Consider the following 21701-nt stretch of genomic DNA (forward strand, 5'->3'; position numbering starts at 1 on the left):
GGGAGAGAGGCTCAGAGGGCACATGCACGTCAGGGGCAACTATGTTCTTTGTAGTGTGTTCTAGAGACAATGTCAAAAAGTCAGCTCAGTCTACTTCTGCTATCTCTGGTTCTGTGAGGTTCAAAATATAAGAAGCAGACATTTCACTGTTCTTATTCAGGAATACTCTTGTGCATCTGTTCAAAGTTTCTCATATTGTGTGAGTATGTGCTGAGACAAGTGTTGGAGACTGTGAGAACCACATCAGCTGAGAATGAGGTCAGGACAAGGTGAAACTTAGCTGCTGTGGTTGAGTAATGTCGTTCAGTACATTAGAGGGACACAGTACGACAGAATGAGTGTTTTTGCATTTCATATTGGTCTGGTTTTTCAATGTAAAAGAAATTCGTGTGACACTCACCCACAATGTTGTAAAGACTCATGCTTGTAATCTTGGACTTGATAAGCCAATGTTTATATATATACATAACTATGTGTGTGATCACATATGTTTTTCTTCTGTGCACCCTTTACTTGGTTCTTAATTTAGTTTAATAATCTAATGTTTTCATAAAAGTTTACATCATAAGTATTTGTCAAAGCGAGGTCACGCCCCTAAGGCCCCACGCTCTCTTTTTACCAGCTGATTTTGCTCTTCATGAATTCTATCCCATAACATAATACTGTATCAGCTAAGATGTGTCCTCGTAACCTTCATCACTGAATCTTCTTCCTCTGACTAATAATTATTTTAATTATCTATTGATCAGCCTGACAATTTCCTCATTAATTTATAATGAATTAATGAATCAAACAATTCAAGGTCATGGTTCCATCCTCACATGTTTTATTTTATCCATGCAGCTGTCTGAAACCCAAAGATATTCAGGTTATATTCATGAAAGTCAGCAATATATATACAAATATATAAAGTGTATAAGTGTACTTGTATACTGGGAATACACTCAGCCCATGTTTACATCAGATGATATTTTTATCCACTTATTTCTGTGTGCTTCCATATATATCCTTCAGTGTTAGTGCCAGTATGTTTTGACCCTTCACAGACTTAATGTAAAGATGGACGAATTGCACCACTTCCTCTCACTGTCCCGAGGTCCCAGATATGAAATCTACCATCTTGTCAAGTCGGTGCAGTAACAATTTGGGGATGGAAGCAATAAATTGATAAAAGCTATCTTTGAGAAGAGTTTATTAGATGTTATTTTGGACTTTTTAGTTTGGTCCATGTCCCATCTGCTAACATGGAGGAGACAGGGTTTATGACCTATGCTCCCTATACCAGGGGCTGATCAAGATGCTTGTCATGTCATCCATCTTTATTTTCACAGTCAATGGGTCCAACCAAAACAATACCCTCCCATGTCCATATTTAATGATAGTCCTTTATGTCTGTATCCTAATAACAATCTGTTCTCTCTTTTGTGTGTGTGTGTGTGTGTGTGTGTGTGTGTGTGTGTGTGTGTGTGTGTCCACAGGAAACCGTTGAGTATGCCTTCCTCATCATTTTCACAATCGAGACCTTTCTGAAGATTATCGCTTATGGTCTGGTAGCGCACCAGAATGCGTATGTGAGAAACGGTTGGAACATGCTGGATTTTGTCATTGTCGTCATAGGGTAAGTTTTCAAGTTCTCGTATTTTTGAACATAGTAAACCTAGTTGACATCCTATCAGATGTGTCTGTCTGTTGACCAGGTTGTGAGGTTTTGTTATGTTAAAAAACGTTCTTGCTCTTCGAGTTCACACTTTCAACACTTGCAGTTTACAGTTTTTCAGAGAGGGTTTCGGTGTTGAAGTTAAAGTTGCTTAATCCTTTGCTCCAAGTGGCCGAGTGCTAATAGAGACCCTCATACACCCACACTATCTGACCCAGAAAAGACAGAGAGAATAAATCAGAGCTTTACCACTACTGGAGTGAGTCACCATGCATCTCTCCATACTTCATCTCTTCTCCAACACTCCCATCTTTCCCTCTCTTCTCTCCGACTGTCTTTTAGCTTCGTCTCTTCAGCTCTTCCTCATTGCGTTTTGATCCCTCAAATTGTTATATTTGATGATTTACACTTCCCCACCTCACTCTGCCCTCGTTCCTGTCTTCTCCTCCCTCACCGATTGTTATCTGCACCCTTACTGCACCTTATTTTCTCTCCTCTCTGTCTTCTTACCTCTCTCTCCCCTCTCTCTATCTCTCCTCTAATGCGCACAGTCCAGTGAGTAGCTGGGTCACATCTCTGTCTGTATGCGCCAGCATGCAAGGTTGAGCTGCCATGCAGCCAGATGCAAAGACGCCTGCTGCTGCTGCTGCTGTGAAGAGTGACTGTTGCTAAATCCATGAAACGTCACATATAAAACACACTGCCAGTATCTGATGTGAAACAATAACTCAAAATCTCTCTGAAACAGCTTTATAAAAGGACAAAGTTCAGTCCACGTCACAACAAGCTTTGATATGATTGTGTCTTGTATTCATAGATTATAGCAGGTCGGTTTATGGTTTTATGGAGGTTAGAATAAGGTTGTCATGTAAGTTTCATATTTAACTTCATGAAACATTCTTCATAGAGAGAAAAGTGTAGTAATGCAAGTTAAAGGCATGTAAGATATCATGTTGAATTTCAGGCCTATTTGAAGTGGAGGTTTTGGACGTTACCGTTGAAATTTAAAGTTTTAGCTCATTAACTGCAAATAATATAAAATACAGCGTTTCCCCCAGAATGAATTCCATCTTTTGCGTTGCACGTGCATGAGTTCTCACTCACAACAGATTCAAAGTGATAGAAACAAAATAGCGAAAGATAAGTTCTCATTTCAGAGAGAGAACTGCATTTCCTGCCACTTGCTGGTACGTACACAGCTACAACTAAAAGTCTGACTGTCTGCATGGACGGTAAAAACTTTGTTGACGGTAGCGTAAGCACGCAATGCCAGTTTGAGCCTGTGATAAAACGCCAAGCTGGAGATCTCTTATGTTATTAAGAAAGGATGTGACCGGCTGCCACAGTTTCAATAATTAATGGGAAAGACCAAAATGTACAATGTGGTTTATTGTCTTTATATCCCACACATTTTTGTTTTGGTTCACTCTCACCACTTTTGTTTGGTGCCACATTGGGCATCTGTGTGCAGATAGACTGACTGTTCACCAGCAGCAAACAGCTTGTAGGCAAAAGTAGCTTAAGAGAAAAAAAGGAGTTGGTGAGGAGGAAAATAGATCTGCAGAGGGATTAAATATTGAACATGGATTCATCTGGAGGCCAGAAACATGCTACTTCATATGATTTTAGGCTAAAAATGATACATGTTTGAAAAGACATAATAGGAGACTTGATCTGATTTCACTGGTGAATCAATCAGATGTATCAGCTACATAAAGTTGTCTCTCCTCAGGTATGTTCAGTTGAACAGTGTTGCCATGTGGAGGCTTTTGATTAGAACGTGATTGGATGAGTAATGAAACCCCAGTGGCAGCCAGTCAATCTTACAGCTGTGACTTAGTGCAACATAAGTCTGAGCAGACTGTGCGTATAGCAGCTTCTTTCCCTGTGTTGAGCCCACAGCTTTGATATGATGTGGTGAGATGGGTTTTCCCTCTTGGCTAGGTGAGTGGCGTCCAACCCACTGCAGTGAAGTGTCTTCCATCATGATTCAAGAGATTTGTTCACTGCTGATTTTAATTTGTGAGCACAGCAGGAGCCTGCGTTCTTGCTCCATTTATCTCTTTACATTGAGGCTGAGATATTTTACTGCTCTCTCAGCTTTGCCCCTGAATGTCTCATGTGTAGCTTAGAAGTATGTTACTTAGTGATAATCTGCTCAGGAAACGTAAGAACCGATACATTTTTTTCACGTTCTCAAAGACACTATGCACTTAATCTGAATATAATCTGAAATGTGGTGGGTAACTCGTTTTAAAAATGTATTTATTGACTATAATTAACATATGTTTGAAACTCGTATACTGTTAATAATCCAAGTGTATCCTGGTGATATCAGTATGGTTTGTGGGTGGCTGTAAAAAAAACTGGTGACACTACTTTCCAGTTTCACAGTTAAATATTACTTTGGTGGTTCAGCAACAGTAAAACAAAGACACTAACTGTTTATTGAATAGAGTGTGAATAGTGTGAGGACACTGAAAGTGTGAGAGAAGATTTAAGTTTTTATATCTGAAGAGAATGATTGATGAATGACGATGGTATTGTAGATTTGATACGATGCACTAATTATTTCGTATAATATCGTAAAATGTACAGTTTTATGTCCTGAGCCCAAGGAGACCAAATTTTTACTCTGCTTTGCAACAAATAACATATTTAGAAGCTATAGTTTCCATTTCTTTTACTTGAAAATTGACTGAAAGGATTAATCAAAATAAGAATAGCACGCAGTAGAGCTCATAACCCAATAGTCCCCTTAAATTCAATCAAGCAGCACCAAATTGCATACACTCATAGATATCAGTTCCCTCAATGTGCCTGATTGTTTTCATCAAGATGTGGAAATTACTCTCTGAGAAATTAGCGACAATGTTTGTACAATGTCCTCTATTGCAATGTTACAAAAAGTGGGGAAAACATTATCCTGGCTCCAACCCATCATCCGGATTCACACATTATATTTAATTGGCTCTTCCCTGACAAATACCACATCCTTTCACCAGGTTCTGTGGAAATCCAGTCAGTAATTTTTCTGTAAACTTGCTTAAAATTAAACAAACCAACCAATATACAAACAAACAGAGGTGATTGATTGATTATTTTTCTGTGGAATGACTAATCCATCAATCGACATTTCTATGATTTCATCTCCTCCAATCATTGTGATTCGGGTGCTGTGAAAATTCAGCACATGGCTCATATGTCAACACTCAGGTTACCGGGTGTCCTCAGGATAATAGTGTGACTGTCTTTTCTTTGTTCTCTGACAGACTCTTCAGTGTTGTTTTGGAGCTTTTGACCAAAGAGGATAAGCCAGACGGTGACGAACTCGAGGAGCATCCGTCGATGCACGGCCATGGAGGGAAACCAGGTGGATTCGACGTTAAAGCCCTTCGAGCCTTCCGTGTGCTGCGACCCCTGCGGCTGGTCTCAGGAGTACCCAGTAAGAACCGGACCCGCTGAGCTCCACACACCAAAACACATGCAACCCACATGAATCAAGCGAGACCCAGTACATTACATTTACCACATATTATTTTGTATATATATTGTTAATACACACTTCTTTCCAGTAAGCGTAGGTTGAAAGGAAGAGTCCAGATGGTGTATGTTCAAACCCTGAGGACTGTTTTTCATCTGGACATCAAAGCCCCAGAGACATAAGCTCTGTGTGGAATAAAAACAAACAAAATCACAGTAAACACTCCTGACACATTGATATGATACATGTGATTCCAGATCAACAGAAACATGTACTGAAACCTGATCAAAGAAGGAAAATGTATTGAAGTAATAGGTCACGCATTTAAAAAGATTTTATATATTTTATTTATATATGGATTGCATTAAACTGCATTTAGACGATAAATAGGAAGACGTTGCAAAATATCAAAGTGTGTGGCCCTCTGGATTGTCCATGCAATAACAACGAGAATAGAGACAGTTTGTTGCTACATATATAATATACATACATATATTATAATTTGACTGTGTATATGTTTGTACAAAGACCAGTCAGGCTTCATCTAATGTGTTCTCTTCTTGCATAGGTTTACAGGTGGTGTTGAACTCCATCATTAAAGCCATGGTCCCTCTTCTTCACATTGCTCTGCTGGTCTTGTTTGTTATTATCATCTATGCTATTATCGGCCTGGAGCTTTTCATTGGGAAAATGCACGCAACCTGCTATATGCCTGGAGCAGGTACGTCCTCATCATTGTCTGTATTTGATTTATTGTATCAAGCTGTTATTTTATGTTTTCAGTAACAGATATAAACATGCATTTCAACTTGATTCTAAAGATAAACAAGCATATGTTTTAATCCAGCAGCATATGTGACCAGATCAATAGAGATCTTTTCAACCTTGTGTCCAAACAAGTAGACACAATTGCATATTGCTCAATCTGAATCAGAGAAAGTCTCAGAAAGGCTTTTTTACCCATTAAGCTCTCAAAATATTATTTAAATCACAAGACATGATCAGAATAGTTCTATTTTCAACACAATGACAGAAAGGACACTTGGGTCCTACAGCATTTTAAGTTCCACTAAGGACAAGGTTTACACAGCCTGTGAGTTTCTGTCTAAAAACACATGCACAATTTGCTGGGATTTTCACAACATCTCTGTTGAAACCTTGTGGCTGATAAAATGAAAGTAGTAGTTCATGAATTCATCCATTCTCTATATCACGTATCCATTGGGGGTTGTAGAGGGGTGCTGGAGCCAATCCCAGCTGACATTGGGCAAGGCGGGGTACACTGTTGACAGATGACACATTGACTCTCATATTCACATTCAATTTAGAGTCTCCAGTTAACCTTACCCCAATCTCAGACAACAAACTGGGATTTTGACTTGAGGTGACAGCTATAGCCACCCTACCGGCCCCGGTAGTTTTATTTTAAGAAGGAAATGCACCTGTTCTGCATTAAAATGTCCCCAGAGACTACTATTATAACATGATTGTGAACACTGATGCTTCGTGTGTTTTACTGTAACAGGGTTCTGGTTCTGTGGCTCTTACCTGGAGATCGAACCACTCCAAAGATTCTGGAGATAAATATTTCTAAAATACCTGTTGTGAGTTGATTCATTCAGATCATTTTGAACTTCTTCTCCTCTCTTCCTGCAGTAATGACAGCAGAGGATGACCCGGCTCCATGTGCAATCTCAGGTCACGGGCGCCAATGCCCCATCAACGGCACAGTGTGCAGGGAGGGCTGGCAGGGTCCCAACGGTGGCATCACCAACTTCGACAACTTCCTGTTCGCCATGCTGACGGTGTTTCAGTGCATCACCATGGAGGGCTGGACGGACGTGCTGTACTGGGTGAGCTCCTCCCACTTTAATAACCTGGCCTTCAGCGTTTAAACGTGCGTTCAGATCAGACACACAGCGGTGATGTGACTGACACGCTGATGAGGAAGCTGCTGATCATTTCCTGAGGCGGCTCTTATCACTCGGACGTGATTGATTGACTAAATGACTGAGAGCATTCAGCAGCTCCTCTGACAACGTGACGCACCGACACTATTCCTGCTAATTGTCTGTTTTTCTTTATCTAAAGAAAAAGCTATTGTTTTACCCGTGTTCTCTTCTTTTCTGACAGTTTCTAACTTACATTTCGTTCTTTTCCTTCTCTATATTCCTCTATCTCTCCCTCCTCTCCTTCGTCCGTGGCAACGCTCGTCTTCCTCCAGATGAACGATGCTATGGGCTTAGAGCTTCCATGGGTGTACTTTGTCAGTCTTGTGATCTTCGGCTCCTTTTTCGTTCTTAACCTGGTTTTGGGTGTGTTGAGCGGGTAAGCACCTTCTTCTCTCTACCGACAGAGACCCTCAGCTTGCCCGCTTGCAGGCTGGAGGTTCTCTGTCCCTTCATGTGTTTCCTGTCGCGTTAACCAGCTGCATTTTGGTTCCTGTAGGTCAATGACGCCATCGGATGGGAGACGCCTTGGATTTATTTTGTTAGCCTCATCATACTCGGCTCCTTTTTCGTGTTAAACCTTGTGTTAGGTGTGCTAAGTGGGTAAGAGGCAACGTCTTGCAGTGGGTTTGCAGTGTGCAAAGCGTGTATATATGCTGTGGGTTGTTGTTCACCCCGCACGGCTTGCTGTGTCAGGAAATAGTCTTAACCCATAATAGAGTTTGCTCTTTGCTGAAAATTCTCCGGATGTGGGAAGTACACAGATCCTGACAATCGTTTTTGCAAAACTAAAAAAATATATTGCGTTAGCCCCATCGAGATAAATGCACATTCTCTCTCAGGCGTTGTCCTCTGTCCTCTGTCGGCGTCAAACTATAACGTCCTCTCCACGGCAACTGCAAAGTGAGCCTTTCCTCCCCCCCAGCCCGCCATCCCCAACCCACCCAACCTCCTGTGAGAGAAATTAATCTCATTCCTCGCCCTTCACTCCCTCTGCGCTCCTAAGCTTTCTCAAACCCCACTTTGCCTTCCCAGTGCTTCAGAGTGGGGGATGGGGTATTACAGTAGAATTAACTCTGGATGGTTGACCAGCAGAGCCTAGTTAAAAAAAAAAAAAAAAAGCCAAGAAGGTTGTCATAATCATCAACTCTCCTGCGGTCCAGACGGCTAATTGAGATTGGCGGGGTCAGATTTCGGAATGCAGTCTTACAAATGCTGCTTTCTCACCTGCTGTCATCCAGTCTTATTGTTGTGTGTCAGGTCAGCTCGTATTCTTTACTCGTTCATCATCGGAGCTCAAATAACCCCATGACACCTATCCTGCCATACATGTATATGCAGAATGTATATAATATCTAGGCCCTGTCTACTGAAGCGCTTCACATATCGCTGTTTCCGCAGTAGCAGTAGTTGTTTTATATAATGTTTGAATTTTGATGTGGCGCAAATGTTGCATGTCTCTCGAAACCATCTGTCCACCTAAATTACCTTTTCTGTATGATTAAGATGCTCGAAGCCTGAAGGATACGCTACTGTACCGCCAGGCTCTAAATATAGCCGCGTGTTGTCTTTCAAAGGTGTACATCTCCCTCCAGTGGCTGCGCTTCAGAAAAACACACACAGCTTTGAAAGCCTGTGTTTGAAGTGTGTGAATATGCAGAGCAGAATCTGGACGACGAGAATTAACAGGAGATACACACACAGGCTATCTTCTGCCAGTGCAGTAAAAGCAGAGGGGTTTTTCACTTTTCGGAAGGACGAGTTGTTTATTTCAATTTTCTGTTTGCTGTGGAAGTTTGTGTTCTTTTTGAGTGTATTTATGTGGTGATTTTTGCCCTCCTGCTGGTTTGAATGCATTTTTGTGTGTTGTCTGTGTGTGCCTCTGCAAAACCAGAGAGTTTTCCAAGGAGAGAGAGAAGGCCAAAGCTCGTGGAGACTTCCAGAAGCTGCGTGAGAAGCAGCAGCTGGAGGAAGATCTAAAGGGTTACCTGGACTGGATCACTCAGGCCGAAGACATCGACCCCGAGGACGAGGCCGATGAGGAGACCAAGCGCAACCGTAAGTGTCCTCTCCCACTTGCTCTTTCCATTTGTTAAGAGTAACGCAAGAGCCCTTCAATACAGAACACTGATCAATATATTCAAATGTTCTATCCACCAGTGTGTATCACTATTGACTTGGGAAAGATATCATTTCTACATATAGACTTAATATGTCCTATAGACTAAATCTGAAATGTGTAGTGGGAGATTTGTAAAAAGAACATGATGGTTCTCATATTCATAACTCAGTAGTTGTTTTTCTCTAAATTCGTGTTTCCTTGTGAGTAATGTGATCTATTTCTCTGATTGCTCCAGATAGCAAGTCAATCTTGTTGATACATATCACAGTTACAGAGGGTTTACAGTTGAAAAAAGAGCCAATGCATAAATCTGACCCTGCACGCAAGTCTTCAGCATCTTTCAAAAGCAATCTTGGAACTGTAGGAAATCCCTGACTGAGGTGGAAGTAGATAATGTAGCTCGATCAATGCTGCAAGTAAAAGATCAGTTGCACTTAAAGAAATCTCTGAGCCCATCAGCTAATGATGAATCAGCCTCTGGGTGAAATGGCCAATATTCTGTAGACAATGGACCGAGACGCCATCTTCTCGCTGTGCGTCGTTTACAGTCCACGAGTAGAACTGGTCTCCACATAAAACACGGATATTAAGGATATAACTTTATTTGCGTCATCAAGTGTTTTGGCCTTGTAATCAACAGGCCGAATTTGAGGTTAGGCAGAGGCTAAAGGTAAATCTGACTAGCTACTGGCTATGACTATGACATCCATGTGGCTGCTCAGTAGATCAGACATCATTACATCTAAACACTGTCCCCTGTCAAACTAGAAATAGAAACTAGAAGATCCCAGTCCTGTCCCTCGCCTACATAGTCACATACAGAATGTGTTTGCAGAGATTAAATAAAGTAATTGCTAAATATCTCCTGGGACGAACACTGTAGCAATAAGAGCTAAAACTGTAATAATGATAATGCAAAAATGATTTATAATATTTGTGCCATAGTCTGTGATAGACTCTTGGCCAGATGCACTGAATTTCCCCTAAATGCTTGGTAACAATTTCCACGCAGAATTTTTTTGTAATATTTAGGATATTCTCTAATACCAGGTTGCAAGTAAATATTACTGGCAATTCTAGATTTTGGACACGATATTGAAATAGAATTTCACTCAGACTACCTCTGCATCTATAAAGTCCACTATAAAATATTTTCACATTAACATAATATTTCGTCCATCTATGAAAAAGAGATCGCCTTTTCTTAGTAGGGGTTAATTAAAACATGTGTAAAGTGTTTGAAGCAGAGTGTACAGACCGGTTTTATCTCCACCATCAATGGACAGTGTAGCTTTGACAGAAATGGAGCATGCTGCGACGCCACTGGATCTTCATCTGAGGAAGGAAGAGAGAAAAAAAAATCATGTTACTTGAGCAGTAGGAAAACTCTTAATCCAAATCCTCTTTATATAAGCAGCACACATGATGCAGAGGAGAAAGTGTGACTGCTTCACCTAAGAATCTGTATATTTTTGTTGCACTGCGCATTACAATCTCCCCTCATTTTAAATGTTCTCCCTGTTCATTCACTGTTGCCTCTCCCACTTGTGTCCTCCTGTAGTCAAACCTCATGTCCTGTGTAAAGTCAAGTGTGAGACAGACGTTTAAGTTTTGCAGGTGAAGGTTCTGTGTTACGTGGAGGCAGGTCCATTCTGCTTTTCAACATCCATCCTGGCTTTCGGTGTCTGTCGACGATGTGCGGGCCCCTTTCTAACATGTTATCATGCAAAAGCTGTAATTAGCGCTGTAACATGTTGGTACAGGGCCGTGTCCCCTGCAGGTGTTTCCTGTGACTAACAGCTCTCCATGTCGTTCTTCTGCCCTCCTCAGTGTCTGCAGCCCCTGTGGCTCCTGCTGCGCTTGCCATTGTTGGATATTGATATTTTGAATACTGTTGTTGTCCTGTGGTGCTTGTGTGCTCTGACCCATTTTGATAGCAGCCCATTCTCGCCCCCCATGTCCCTCTGCTGTGCCGTTGTGTCTGAATGCATGGGCTTGCATGCATTACACATGAAGGGGTGACTCTGGCTGACCTTACTGAGAAGAAGAAAGGAAGGTTTGGGTGGTTCAGCCAGTCGTCCGACACTCATGGTAAATCCTGTGGTTTCCCTCCATTGTTCTCTTGCTATTATGTGTCTGTTTACATGTTTTCTTACATATGTGTGTGAACGTATGTATGTATGCGTGTTTGAAGCACAATCAAATCTCAAAAAGAAAACTTGAATGGCACTTAGTGTGGTGATTACTTCCGCCAAGTCACAACAGTCCCCTTCGAATAATACAAGCCTTATAGATGAAGCCACATTACATTTCTTAGCTACACTTCAAAATTATTTGGCTTCTTATTCCTCCTCTTTCCACCATGTTTCATGGAAACCTGTTAAGTAATTTTTAAGATAGAAATTTGACTAGCTGTATTATCTGATAACTACTCCACTACTCTTTTGTTTTCCATCTTTCAAGTTCAAGTTCAAATGTTTTTGTAATTTTAGCTATAACTTATAAGTCTTGACAAATACAAATTAAGAAAAATAATTAATATAAATCCTTAAAAACATGTTTTAATGTTAACAGGTTCAGTCGTCCATTATTGTGGCTGCGTTCTTCACAGACACATTTTTTGTCAGTGAATAGTCCAAGGAGACGAGTGAAATCAATTTGAAAGAACAGCAGCAAAAAGTCCACTTGAATCTTCAGAATTGACTCCTGTGTGTGTGAGTGAGTGTGTGTGTGTGTGAGTGTGTGTGTAGTATCTCATCACTGTGCCTTACTACTGTGTTAAACCCTCACGTTTGAGCATCAGAGCCTCTCAGTCGTCTTTATTCCTTTTCCCCTCCTGTTTTTTCCCTCTTTTAAAGTCTACCGGTTCTAAATGAAACCATGTCTCCGTTAAGTGAGTGTGACGTGGAGCAGTAATACAGCTGCCACGCCCTGTTGCCTTCCCACGTCCCATTTGAAAAAGCTGGAGCTCAGTATGAATATAGGAAACAGGGCTAAACCCAGATCACTACTCCAGCAGTCAGCACTATTTCCAGAGCTGAGAGCTGTCCTAACACTCAGGAATCAAAGCCAACACATCTACATAAGCTAAGCAGCGGCGGCAGTAGCACACACACCGTGCGAGCTGAAGCACTGAGACGTTTCACACAGTTAATCATCATCCGGCTGCACAGACAGTCTTTGCAAGGAGCTGGCAGTATTTAGAGGGTAGCGTTTCAGCGACAGCTTTAAGAGCTCCGTCCTCCACACCCTGCTCCTTTCTCCACTCCACTCCTCATTGTGTGCATCAGTCAGCTCCGGTAGAGCAGCTGTCCACTCGCCTGTCCCGTGTCATCTCCCCCTCAGCACTCAGTAAATGATACTGATGATGACAATGATGCACAGCCACAGTGCCGCTTAGTGGCCTCCTCCCTGTGAGGTAGTTTTAGAGGTGAGGCTATGGAGTTAAAAAAAGTTTCACCTTTCGTTTATTTAAATCACTAGTTGGGATGCCTTTGTAGACTTTATAGTGTAAAAAGATTTGTACAGAATGTTCTATCTTTCCTCTTCTTTTTGGAAGAACTCCAAACTGATGCAGCCTCAGTTTTATTTCTTTCCATACGCTTCTTCCCCCTGGGATGCTCTGCACTGTGAAATATCTTGTGCCACTGCAAAGTGCATATGATTATATTTTTTGTAAGTGTCTGCTTTATTTGCTGCTGCAGCGAGCGTCCCGGCCAGCGAAACGGAATCTGTGAACACCGAGAATCAGAACGGGGAGGAGGAGAAGACGCCGTGCTGCGGAGCTCTGTGGTGAGAACACACAGCAGCTACATGACCACTGTTATTACACTTAAATGTAATAACAGTGGGGTTACTACTTCAATAAAACACATGGATCACTCACATCACAGGCTCTCAGCACAGTCATCACCACTTCAGGCTTTTTTTCTTCATAGTGCAAGTTACTCTTTTATATTTATGTTGTGTTTTTAGTAATAATGTCCCTGTTTCATGATTTCTTGTATTTACTTCATTCCTTATTTATTTATAGATTGATATTTTTCTCTTCTTAGATTGTATCTAGTTTAAAGTTGTACTTTTATCTTCTCTTTTTTTCTTTCCCTATAGGTATATTTAAGTTGTATTTCAGACATGTAGGTCCATATCAGTATATAAATCAAATATAATCACACTTCACAATATAGGGACTGTGTATATACAGACTTATGTGTTTATTCGGTGTATTGAAACATAATATTATGTATGTTATATCAAATTTCTCAGGAGAGCAAGAAAGGCTTAAGCTCCCAAAATCCTGAAGGCATATAACTGTTGTGTTCCATATTACCAATCCCATGACAAAATAATTATATATTAGGTTAAAGCATCTTACATCTGCATGTTTATATTTTCTTCTTCAACTGCTGTTGAGTGTTACAGGAGGACACGTATAAATGACTAATCAATCTTTTTTTAATTCGCACTAACAACTTTCAATAACTCAACAAACAACCTGTGATTTTAATATTAACTGAATTCTTCTTTCTTTCAGTCAAAAAATTTCGAAGTCTAAGTGCAGGTCAGTGAATTTGTGCCTCAGTGTCTCTGCATGTTGAATGTTGAATAACTACCCCTATACAGTGGTACAGGGATTTAACTACAGTGCGTTAGTGCCTGCGTTAGTTTGTACCTATTTTTTTATTTGTAAGTTTAAGGTTTTATTCGACTCTACCAGAGATGATTCATTAACAGCTTTTAGAAAGTCAGCATGTACCATATGGTATTTTTAGAGAATCGCCTTACACAGTGTTTTTCAGCTCGTTTACTGAACTGTGTGACTTGCAGAAAGTATAGTGATGCAATTCCCTCATGGCCCTTCCCCCTTAGCCCACTGCATCTCGGTTATTAATGGGAACAAACCTTAGTGATTTCATAAAAACAACCGCTGATGTTTAGATTTTATTGTTTAGACATTTTAAGTTTGAAGCCAGAGCTTTTGTTTTTCTAAAGCACTTATAATGGCGTTCTTCTTTGTATTAATGTTTCTCCCTCCTCTCTCCCTCAGTCGGCGCTGGCGCCGCTGGAACAGGTTTTGCCGCAGGAATTGCCGGGTGGCTGTTAAATCGGTGCCTTTCTATTGGTTGGTCATCATCTTGGTGTTCCTCAACACCCTCACCATATCATCAGAGCATTACAACCAGCCGTCGTGGCTGACACAAGTGCAGGGTAGGAACCACACTGCAGTGCTTGTTATTGTTAACTGACATTATTACCTAATTATCTCAAAAAGCTAAAACACAGATATGGGTCACAGTTGTTTGAAATCTGTATATCTGTCTATAAAGATGGACAACGTGACAGATCCCCAAAAGTAAAGCCAGAGCATTTCTATTGCCACCTGGTGGCTAGGTTAAGTATAGCTCATAAATAAATAAATCCTGTGCTTAGTTTAGACGGAATAAAGAGTAAATTTGAATGACATATGTACGTGTTTTAAAAGCACTGATACTTCTGTGCTGTGAAATAATCAATCTCTTCTGTGGTTTTCAGATGTGGCCAACAAAGTGCTGTTAGGCATGTTCACGTGTGAGATGATGGTGAAGATGTACAGTCTGGGGCTACAGGCTTACTTCGTGTCGCTGTTCAACCGCTTCGACTGCTTCGTGGTGTGTGGAGGAATCACTGAAACCATTCTGGTGGAGTTGGAAATCATGTCTCCCCTCGGTATCTCTGTGTTCCGCTGTGTGCGTCTGCTGAGGATCTTCAAGGTCACACGGTGAGACCACACTTTGTTTGTGTGTGTTAGCGTGCGTGTGTGTGTGTGGTGCATGTGTGGTGTTCAGCTAATCGTCTGTCTATCCTCTTGTTTTTCCTCGACCTCTCTCTGCAGTCACTGGCAGTCCCTGAGTAACCTGGTAGCATCGTTGCTCAACTCCATGAAGTCCATCGCCTCCCTGCTGCTGCTGCTCTTCCTCTTCATCATCATCTTCTCCCTGCTGGGCATGCAGGTGTTTGGCGGAAAGTTCAACTTTGACGAAACTCTGACCAAGAGGAGCACGTTTGACAACTTTCCCCAGTCTCTTCTGACTGTGTTTCAGGTACAGTTCAAATTATAAAATTATATAATAATAATATTATATTATATTATAATATATAATTATATAAATCTACAAACTGCAAACATCCAGATTTTGCCATTGGATAGAAAATAGACAAAATGTGATGTATTTACATTAACGCATTTAGAAAGAATTAGGGTTTAAGATTTTACTAACAACTGAAGAGATAACAATAAATGAACAATAAATCAAACAAGCTGAGCTAAGACCATCAGTGTGTGGGTTGTCTGATAAGTAACAAGAAATTGCAAAAATTAACTTTCAAACTCTTCTTTAAAATAATTTACTATTGTCACTAGTATATAGATTCAATCAATCAATCTATAAATCAATCAATCAATCAATCAATCATCAAACATGATTAATAACCACTCAGATTAGTCGTTTTTCTACTGCAACATGTTAAAAAAAGCAGTTGTCAGCACATTTGCTCTAAAACTGTGACATTTGACATTGAAATAAGTATCATGATTGTTTTTAGATCCTGACCGGAGAAGATTGGAACGCTGTCATGTACGATGGCATCATGGCGTACGGAGGCCCTTCGTCCTCTGGGATGATTGTGTGCTTTTACTTCATCATCCTCTTCATCTGTGGAAACTGTATCCTCTCTCACTCTTGCTAACACACCTGACGCTGCTCCAGACGCTAAGTCTAAGTTCATTCATATATGTGTTTGGAACGTACATGAAATCTGTTGATGTAGTGTTGATACCTGTATGAATAACGATACTGATCTGTTTTCAGTAATTGCTAAGTGTTTGTATAGTTACACTCAGGGGTTGAAGAGAGTTATCCTTCACTGAAGCCTTCGCTCAGATATCCTGCTGAATGTCTTCTTGGCTATCGCTGTGGACAACTTGGCAGATGCAGAGTCTCTTAACACAGACGGAGCAGACACTAAAGGGTGACTGCTGATCTCCTGCTAAGTCTTTGTGTGACAAATATGATTTGAATATTAGTTTCAACCAGTGTTTCTGAAGAGAGGTTGTTCTGTCACTCAGGGTTTCAACTAATTCACTGTAACTGCGCAATAATCATTTCTGCCATGGAATTTCAATTTAATATAAATATTCGGTTAACATTGTACAGCAATTTTTCGTATTCTTATCTTAGATTTCAAACATTTACAACAAATATGTGTGTATTTCAGGGCCAAAAAGGAGGAGGAAAAGGAGGAGAAGGTATCCTTAACTTCTTTCTAACACTGAGTCAAAGACAGATTGAGATGTTATGTTCACTGACTCACTTTCACACATCCTGCTTGACTGTAAGGAAGAGGAAGAGGAGAATGATGACACGGCAGCGGAGGAGGAGGATCCAGAGGTACCGTCGGGGCCTCGGCCCGTCCTCTCTGATCTGGTGAAGAAAGAGAAAATCACTCCTATCCCAGAGGGAAGTGCCTTCTTCATCTTCAGCACTACGAACCCGTAAGACAGCATCACAACAACATCACCCACGTCACACAGGCAGAGAGTGTCTGAGGTCTGTGTTTTCTTTGTCCTGCAGGGTGCGCGTGTTTTGCCACAAACTCATAAATCATCACATCTTCACCAACCTCATCCTGGTGTTCATCATGCTGAGCTCCGTCTCACTCGCTGCTGAGGATCCCATCCGGAACTTCTCCGCTCGCAATATTGTAAGTTTTCAAACCGTCCTTGGAAATGTATGGTGATCTCTGACAGATTGTAGCCAAGAATATTGGGTCAAGTGATATTATTGAGAAATTATTTTTGTGATAATAGTAGAAATTTTGTCATAAATGTTTGGTTCTTGAAATGACTTTGCTGGTGCTAATGCATTTCTTAGCTGATTCATTTTAAATTGAATACTTTCAACATGTATACTGACCCTTGATGTAAGTTAATACATTTAATTCTTACCATCATGTCCGTGTTTAAATAGCAGTTCAAGTAAATATTTGATATGCAAGACAAATGGACAAAGGTTGCCGACAACAAAGGTGTTTGAAAAGATTTGAAAAAGTTATATACAATCTTTAACTTTACAATAATCAAACCTGTACACTAGCAATTTAACTATAGTATTGCATAGAGGATGTCACCAGGAATATTACATTAGGTTACGAGTGTGAAAAAGACGTGTTTGTGAGTCTGAACTAATCTTTTAGAGGAGAGAGGCTAGAGCTGCATTTTCTGTCCTTTGCTGCAGTTCTATAAACCACAGTGAGGGTGAGAGAGAAAGAGGGAGAAACAAAGTGAACAAATTATTAAGAGAGAGAGAGAGAGAGAGAGAGAGAGAGAGAGAGAGAGAGAAAGAGAGAGAGAGAGAGAGAGAGAGAGAGAGAAAATACTGGTTTGTTTTATTGTCATTGTCCAACAAATACAGTATTTCATCCTTCCTGCCCTTGTCCTGTGACCAAGATCACTTGTAGATAGTTTTCCAGAACAATACATTCAGTTTATTTGCCGGGACAAAGTTTCGCTCTTGTCAGGACGCCGGGACAATTCTGTTAAATATGGTCTGTGTGTATTAAAAGTCAACGACTGGTCACTTTGCTCGGTTCCTATATAGTCATGATTTAAGGTTTAGATTGCCAACAGCAACACTTTAAATCAAAGAAACGACCAGAGTCACATGTTTGATTGACAGTAATGTTTTTCTCCTATAATTGCTTTTTTCCCAACAGACTAGCTTTTGAACTGCAATGATTTGTAACAGCTGACTCACACATCTGAGAAGTCAGAGTGTCCTTAAATGCACCATGAAGAAGAGATTTTACAAATAGTATCTGGTTTACTCACTGAAGCACAGGTAAAGAGATCAAAATATGTAAAAGACACAAAAAGGAAGGAAAGAAGAAGAAGACTTAACAAAAGTTGAAGGAGTAAAATAACACAATTAAATAAAATACAATGATGTTTGATCTTAGATTTTGTAAAAATACTTCGGTTAAAGACACTTTTTTTTAGCTTCCATTCTGGATTCAAAAGTTGCGATGGACAAAAGATCTAACAGCTAAAAACTGTTATACTATATACTATACTAAAACATTTTGTACTATATTGTAATGAACAACCTAATAATATGTAGGTCTGTGCACTTAAAGGTCCAGTGTGTAAGATTTAAGTGAAAGGGATCTATTGGCAGAATTTGAAGTAATCCTAGTTTTGTTTTCACCAGTTTGTTTCATCTAAATTGTACAAACTGTTATTTTATTTACCCTAGAATGGGCCTTTTATGTTTACATACTTAATATTGACATCAGGAGTGCATCGTCTCTACGGAGGCTGCCATGTTTTTTACAGTAGCCCAGACGGCCTCCTGTTTATATTTTGAGAGCTACAACACGCAAAACAACAGGCCCGACCCCTATAACACAAGGCTGTGTTCTCGATGTGTTGTTTTCTGTGTATTGTACTTATTTTTATTTCATTTTGCACAAAATGGTTCATTGTTGACCTTCAGTTTTGTGCATGGAAAATGACAGAGAAGTAGTGAATTCTCTTTTTGCTAGTAATTAAATATTTCTGTGCCAGAAGATGCTAAAAATGTTCCTCTCTTATTCATTTAGTTTTTTATATCATGTATGAAGCTGCACAATGAACTGTCTTTGTTAAACATCTACGTTGCTTTTTGCAGATACTTGGTTACTTTGACTATGCTTTCACGGCTATCTTTACTGTTGAGATCGTGTTGAAGGTAAATGCCATGTGTCCCCTGTCCGTGCTGTGACTAACCACACCCCCAATAATATTCCAAACGTCTCGTTGCCTTCCAGGTCCTAGGCTATGCAGATTATGTCTTCACTAGTATGTTTACATTTGAGATCATATTAAAGGTAACCCCTTAAAATGACAACGAGAGCCTTGCTGCATTCTCTCCTTGTGTGTCACCTGCCACTCAGTAAAACCTGGCTTGTTTGTTTCCTTTCTCTTATTTACTTTTTTCTTCACGGCACCTCTTTTAAAAAAAATACATAAAAATATTTAAAAAGCTGAAAACTAATATTGGAGATGTAACATTGCACACACAAACACAGACCCAAAGATTTGTCCAAGTAACACTAATCACACAACTCCTGTTGGGGGAAGGAAACATGACATCAACATTACATTCAACTCACATGGGTTTCACGTCATTGGGGCAGTCATCGCTGAAATGATTTTCATGACACAGATATGATGCAACCCTCGGTGCGATGCAACACAAATTTGACGGCTGTTTCAGACATTGTTCAGGCATTGGCTGAAGTTGAGTTAGGGGCAGGGACGCTGGGAGTAGGGGTACTGAGGGGGCTGCAGCACTCCCTACAGGGAGGAGACTAGAACTGCAAGGCGGAAAAAGTAATTATTCCTCGAAGAATATTCATGGACTAAAAATAACATTTTTCTTTTTTATAATATTTTATCTGATTTAAGATAATTTAAGATACATTTATTTGTCCCAAACACATGCACAGACATGCACAAGAACATCAGTGTATTTTCTGTGCAGATAATTTGGCACAAACTGAAAGGATCAACAATTTTATTTAGGGGTTAGATAGGTCTAGCATAAACTTATCCAATACCTTTAATGGCCCTAAAGCTATGGGTTTGCTGTCTTCTGTAATTTACAATATTCTGAAAACTGGAATAAATGGCTGTTGGCCATTGAAACCACGAATGTTATGCTGCCGCATTTAATAAGACTTCTTTATGTGCTTTCTCTCAGGACCCCCAGCTCTGAGTGTCCCTGGTTAGGGGTAATTCTAAGTGGGGGAGGGTGCGGGTTCAAAGACGTAAAGTCAACTCCAGTCAAAGCTAAACGCCATGCCTCTCGTACCGACTGCTCTTCAGATAACCCATAAAAGAGGGGGCAAAACCAACCATGTTCCTGCCGAGCATGGTTCAGTCTGCTTTCCCATGACTGAGTGCATAGAAATGTGGAATTGTGTCTGCAGCCGTTTGGGCAAAAAAGAGCTCCTGCTGCTGTGTGACTTGAAATTCTCAGCTGCTCTCAGTTAGCGCTCCCCTCTCTCCACCTCTCTGCAGGGCTCCACATTTCCATGCACTCGGAAAATTAATCCTTTACTTTTATTATTTGGAGAAGAGTTTTTTTGGCTGGTTTCTTCTTCTCTGCCTGCTGAACTCTGAAGTTTTGGGAGCTGCTTCCCCTACATTATAAATATTAAAGAACATGATGAAATGTGCTTTAACATGACGGTCCACATGAATGTGACAGTAAGGCCATTTCGACTTTCCAATCACTAGAACTAGAACTCTAGCAGGTGGTAAATATCCCTGACGTCACGGCAACAAAATGCATGTTTTATTGCCTTAGTCGATTGTGAAATGAATGACTTACTACTACATTCATGTACTTAGGGGCCGTGGGGGTGGCGATGGTAGATTTAGCCTCCTGTTTCACTGCTCTGAGCTCGCCACCCCGAATCAGTGTGATCTAAAGAGTGTGGAGACGTGTGTGTGTGTGTGTGTGTATGTGTGTGTGTGTGTGTGTGTTTTTGCAAGGTAGTGAGTGCTAAGATAAAATGTTTGTCCTTTAAACGTGTTTGTACCGTATGTGTGTCTGGGTCCTATCTGACCATAACCGTAACCTGATTGTGTGTAATTTGTGTGCGTTGGATTAAATGTGTGAGTGTTTTTCTTTCTCATTTGCCCCTCTAACTTTTTCCAATTTCTCCTCAGATGACCACGTACGGAGCTTTTCTGCATAAAGGTGCATTCTGTAGGAATTATTTCAACCTGCTCGACCTCTTGGTGGTGGGAGTGTCCCTCGTCTCCTTTGGCATTCAGTGAGTACAAACAGGAACCTTTGACTTCTGGCCAAACAGTTAAAGAGGCGGCACGACTTTTAAATAAACTCAACCATAGGGTGTATGTAACGATGGACCATGAATCTCCACTTCCTCCCAGTATCATTAAAACAAAGGCTAAATATCACTTATAGCAGGGCTGCCATTTTGTGCTTTTCGAGTCAGAATCTGTGCAGTAGCGATCAGGGGATGAAGCTGCAGCAGCAGGGTCCCACCAATGCATGTGCTCGCCCAATCTCGAGTCAGTCTCAGCTGTCAATCATAAAGTTTCACCCCGTTTTCGTTGCCTAAAATAACTAATTAACTTGCTGGAAAAAACGAAAAAAACATCTGTGTTATAAGAACAACCTAAAAAGACAGAAGCCATAGTTGAGAAAATGTTAATCGACGTGTGCTATGACAGCTTTTAGTTTAGTTTGCTCTATGTCACCTTTGAGGAGCATTCATGTCTTTATACACAGTTCATGATCTTGACCAAAGAGCTCCAGGAAATACAGAGACACAGGAACAAAATGTAGGATCTGTTGAATCTTGTTTCTCTTTAAGAGAAAAGACAAAACATGTCAGATAACAGGCAATTTTTCGTATCAGAAATCAAGAACACAGAGT

At 40.5% G+C, this 21701-nt stretch overlaps 1 protein-coding gene across 1 annotated transcript in view; it reads left to right on the forward strand.

Moving 5' to 3' along the window:
* The window catches only part of cacna1da (calcium channel, voltage-dependent, L type, alpha 1D subunit, a), a 55534-nt gene that overhangs the window by 14876 nt on the left and 18957 nt on the right, over nucleotides 1-21701 (forward strand). Inside the window, exons 3-22 of the mRNA XM_061069107.1 lie at nucleotides 1479-1618; nucleotides 4930-5102; nucleotides 5710-5862; nucleotides 6798-6994; nucleotides 7366-7469; nucleotides 8985-9148; nucleotides 11229-11303; nucleotides 12917-13004; nucleotides 13747-13773; nucleotides 14260-14420; nucleotides 14745-14970; nucleotides 15085-15292; nucleotides 15795-15915; nucleotides 16133-16220; nucleotides 16467-16497; nucleotides 16589-16743; nucleotides 16823-16952; nucleotides 18917-18976; nucleotides 19056-19115; nucleotides 20965-21071. Coding sequence (XP_060925090.1) covers nucleotides 1479-1618; nucleotides 4930-5102; nucleotides 5710-5862; nucleotides 6798-6994; nucleotides 7366-7469; nucleotides 8985-9148; nucleotides 11229-11303; nucleotides 12917-13004; nucleotides 13747-13773; nucleotides 14260-14420; nucleotides 14745-14970; nucleotides 15085-15292; nucleotides 15795-15915; nucleotides 16133-16220; nucleotides 16467-16497; nucleotides 16589-16743; nucleotides 16823-16952; nucleotides 18917-18976; nucleotides 19056-19115; nucleotides 20965-21071 — 2468 coding nt within the window. The remainder of the gene's footprint in view (nucleotides 1-1478; nucleotides 1619-4929; nucleotides 5103-5709; nucleotides 5863-6797; nucleotides 6995-7365; nucleotides 7470-8984; nucleotides 9149-11228; nucleotides 11304-12916; nucleotides 13005-13746; nucleotides 13774-14259; nucleotides 14421-14744; nucleotides 14971-15084; nucleotides 15293-15794; nucleotides 15916-16132; nucleotides 16221-16466; nucleotides 16498-16588; nucleotides 16744-16822; nucleotides 16953-18916; nucleotides 18977-19055; nucleotides 19116-20964; nucleotides 21072-21701) is intronic.

The sequence above is a fragment of the Limanda limanda genome, chromosome 4 (genome assembly GCF_963576545.1).
Source record: "Limanda limanda chromosome 4, fLimLim1.1, whole genome shotgun sequence".
NCBI classification, from domain to species: Eukaryota; Metazoa; Chordata; class Actinopteri; order Pleuronectiformes; family Pleuronectidae; genus Limanda; species Limanda limanda.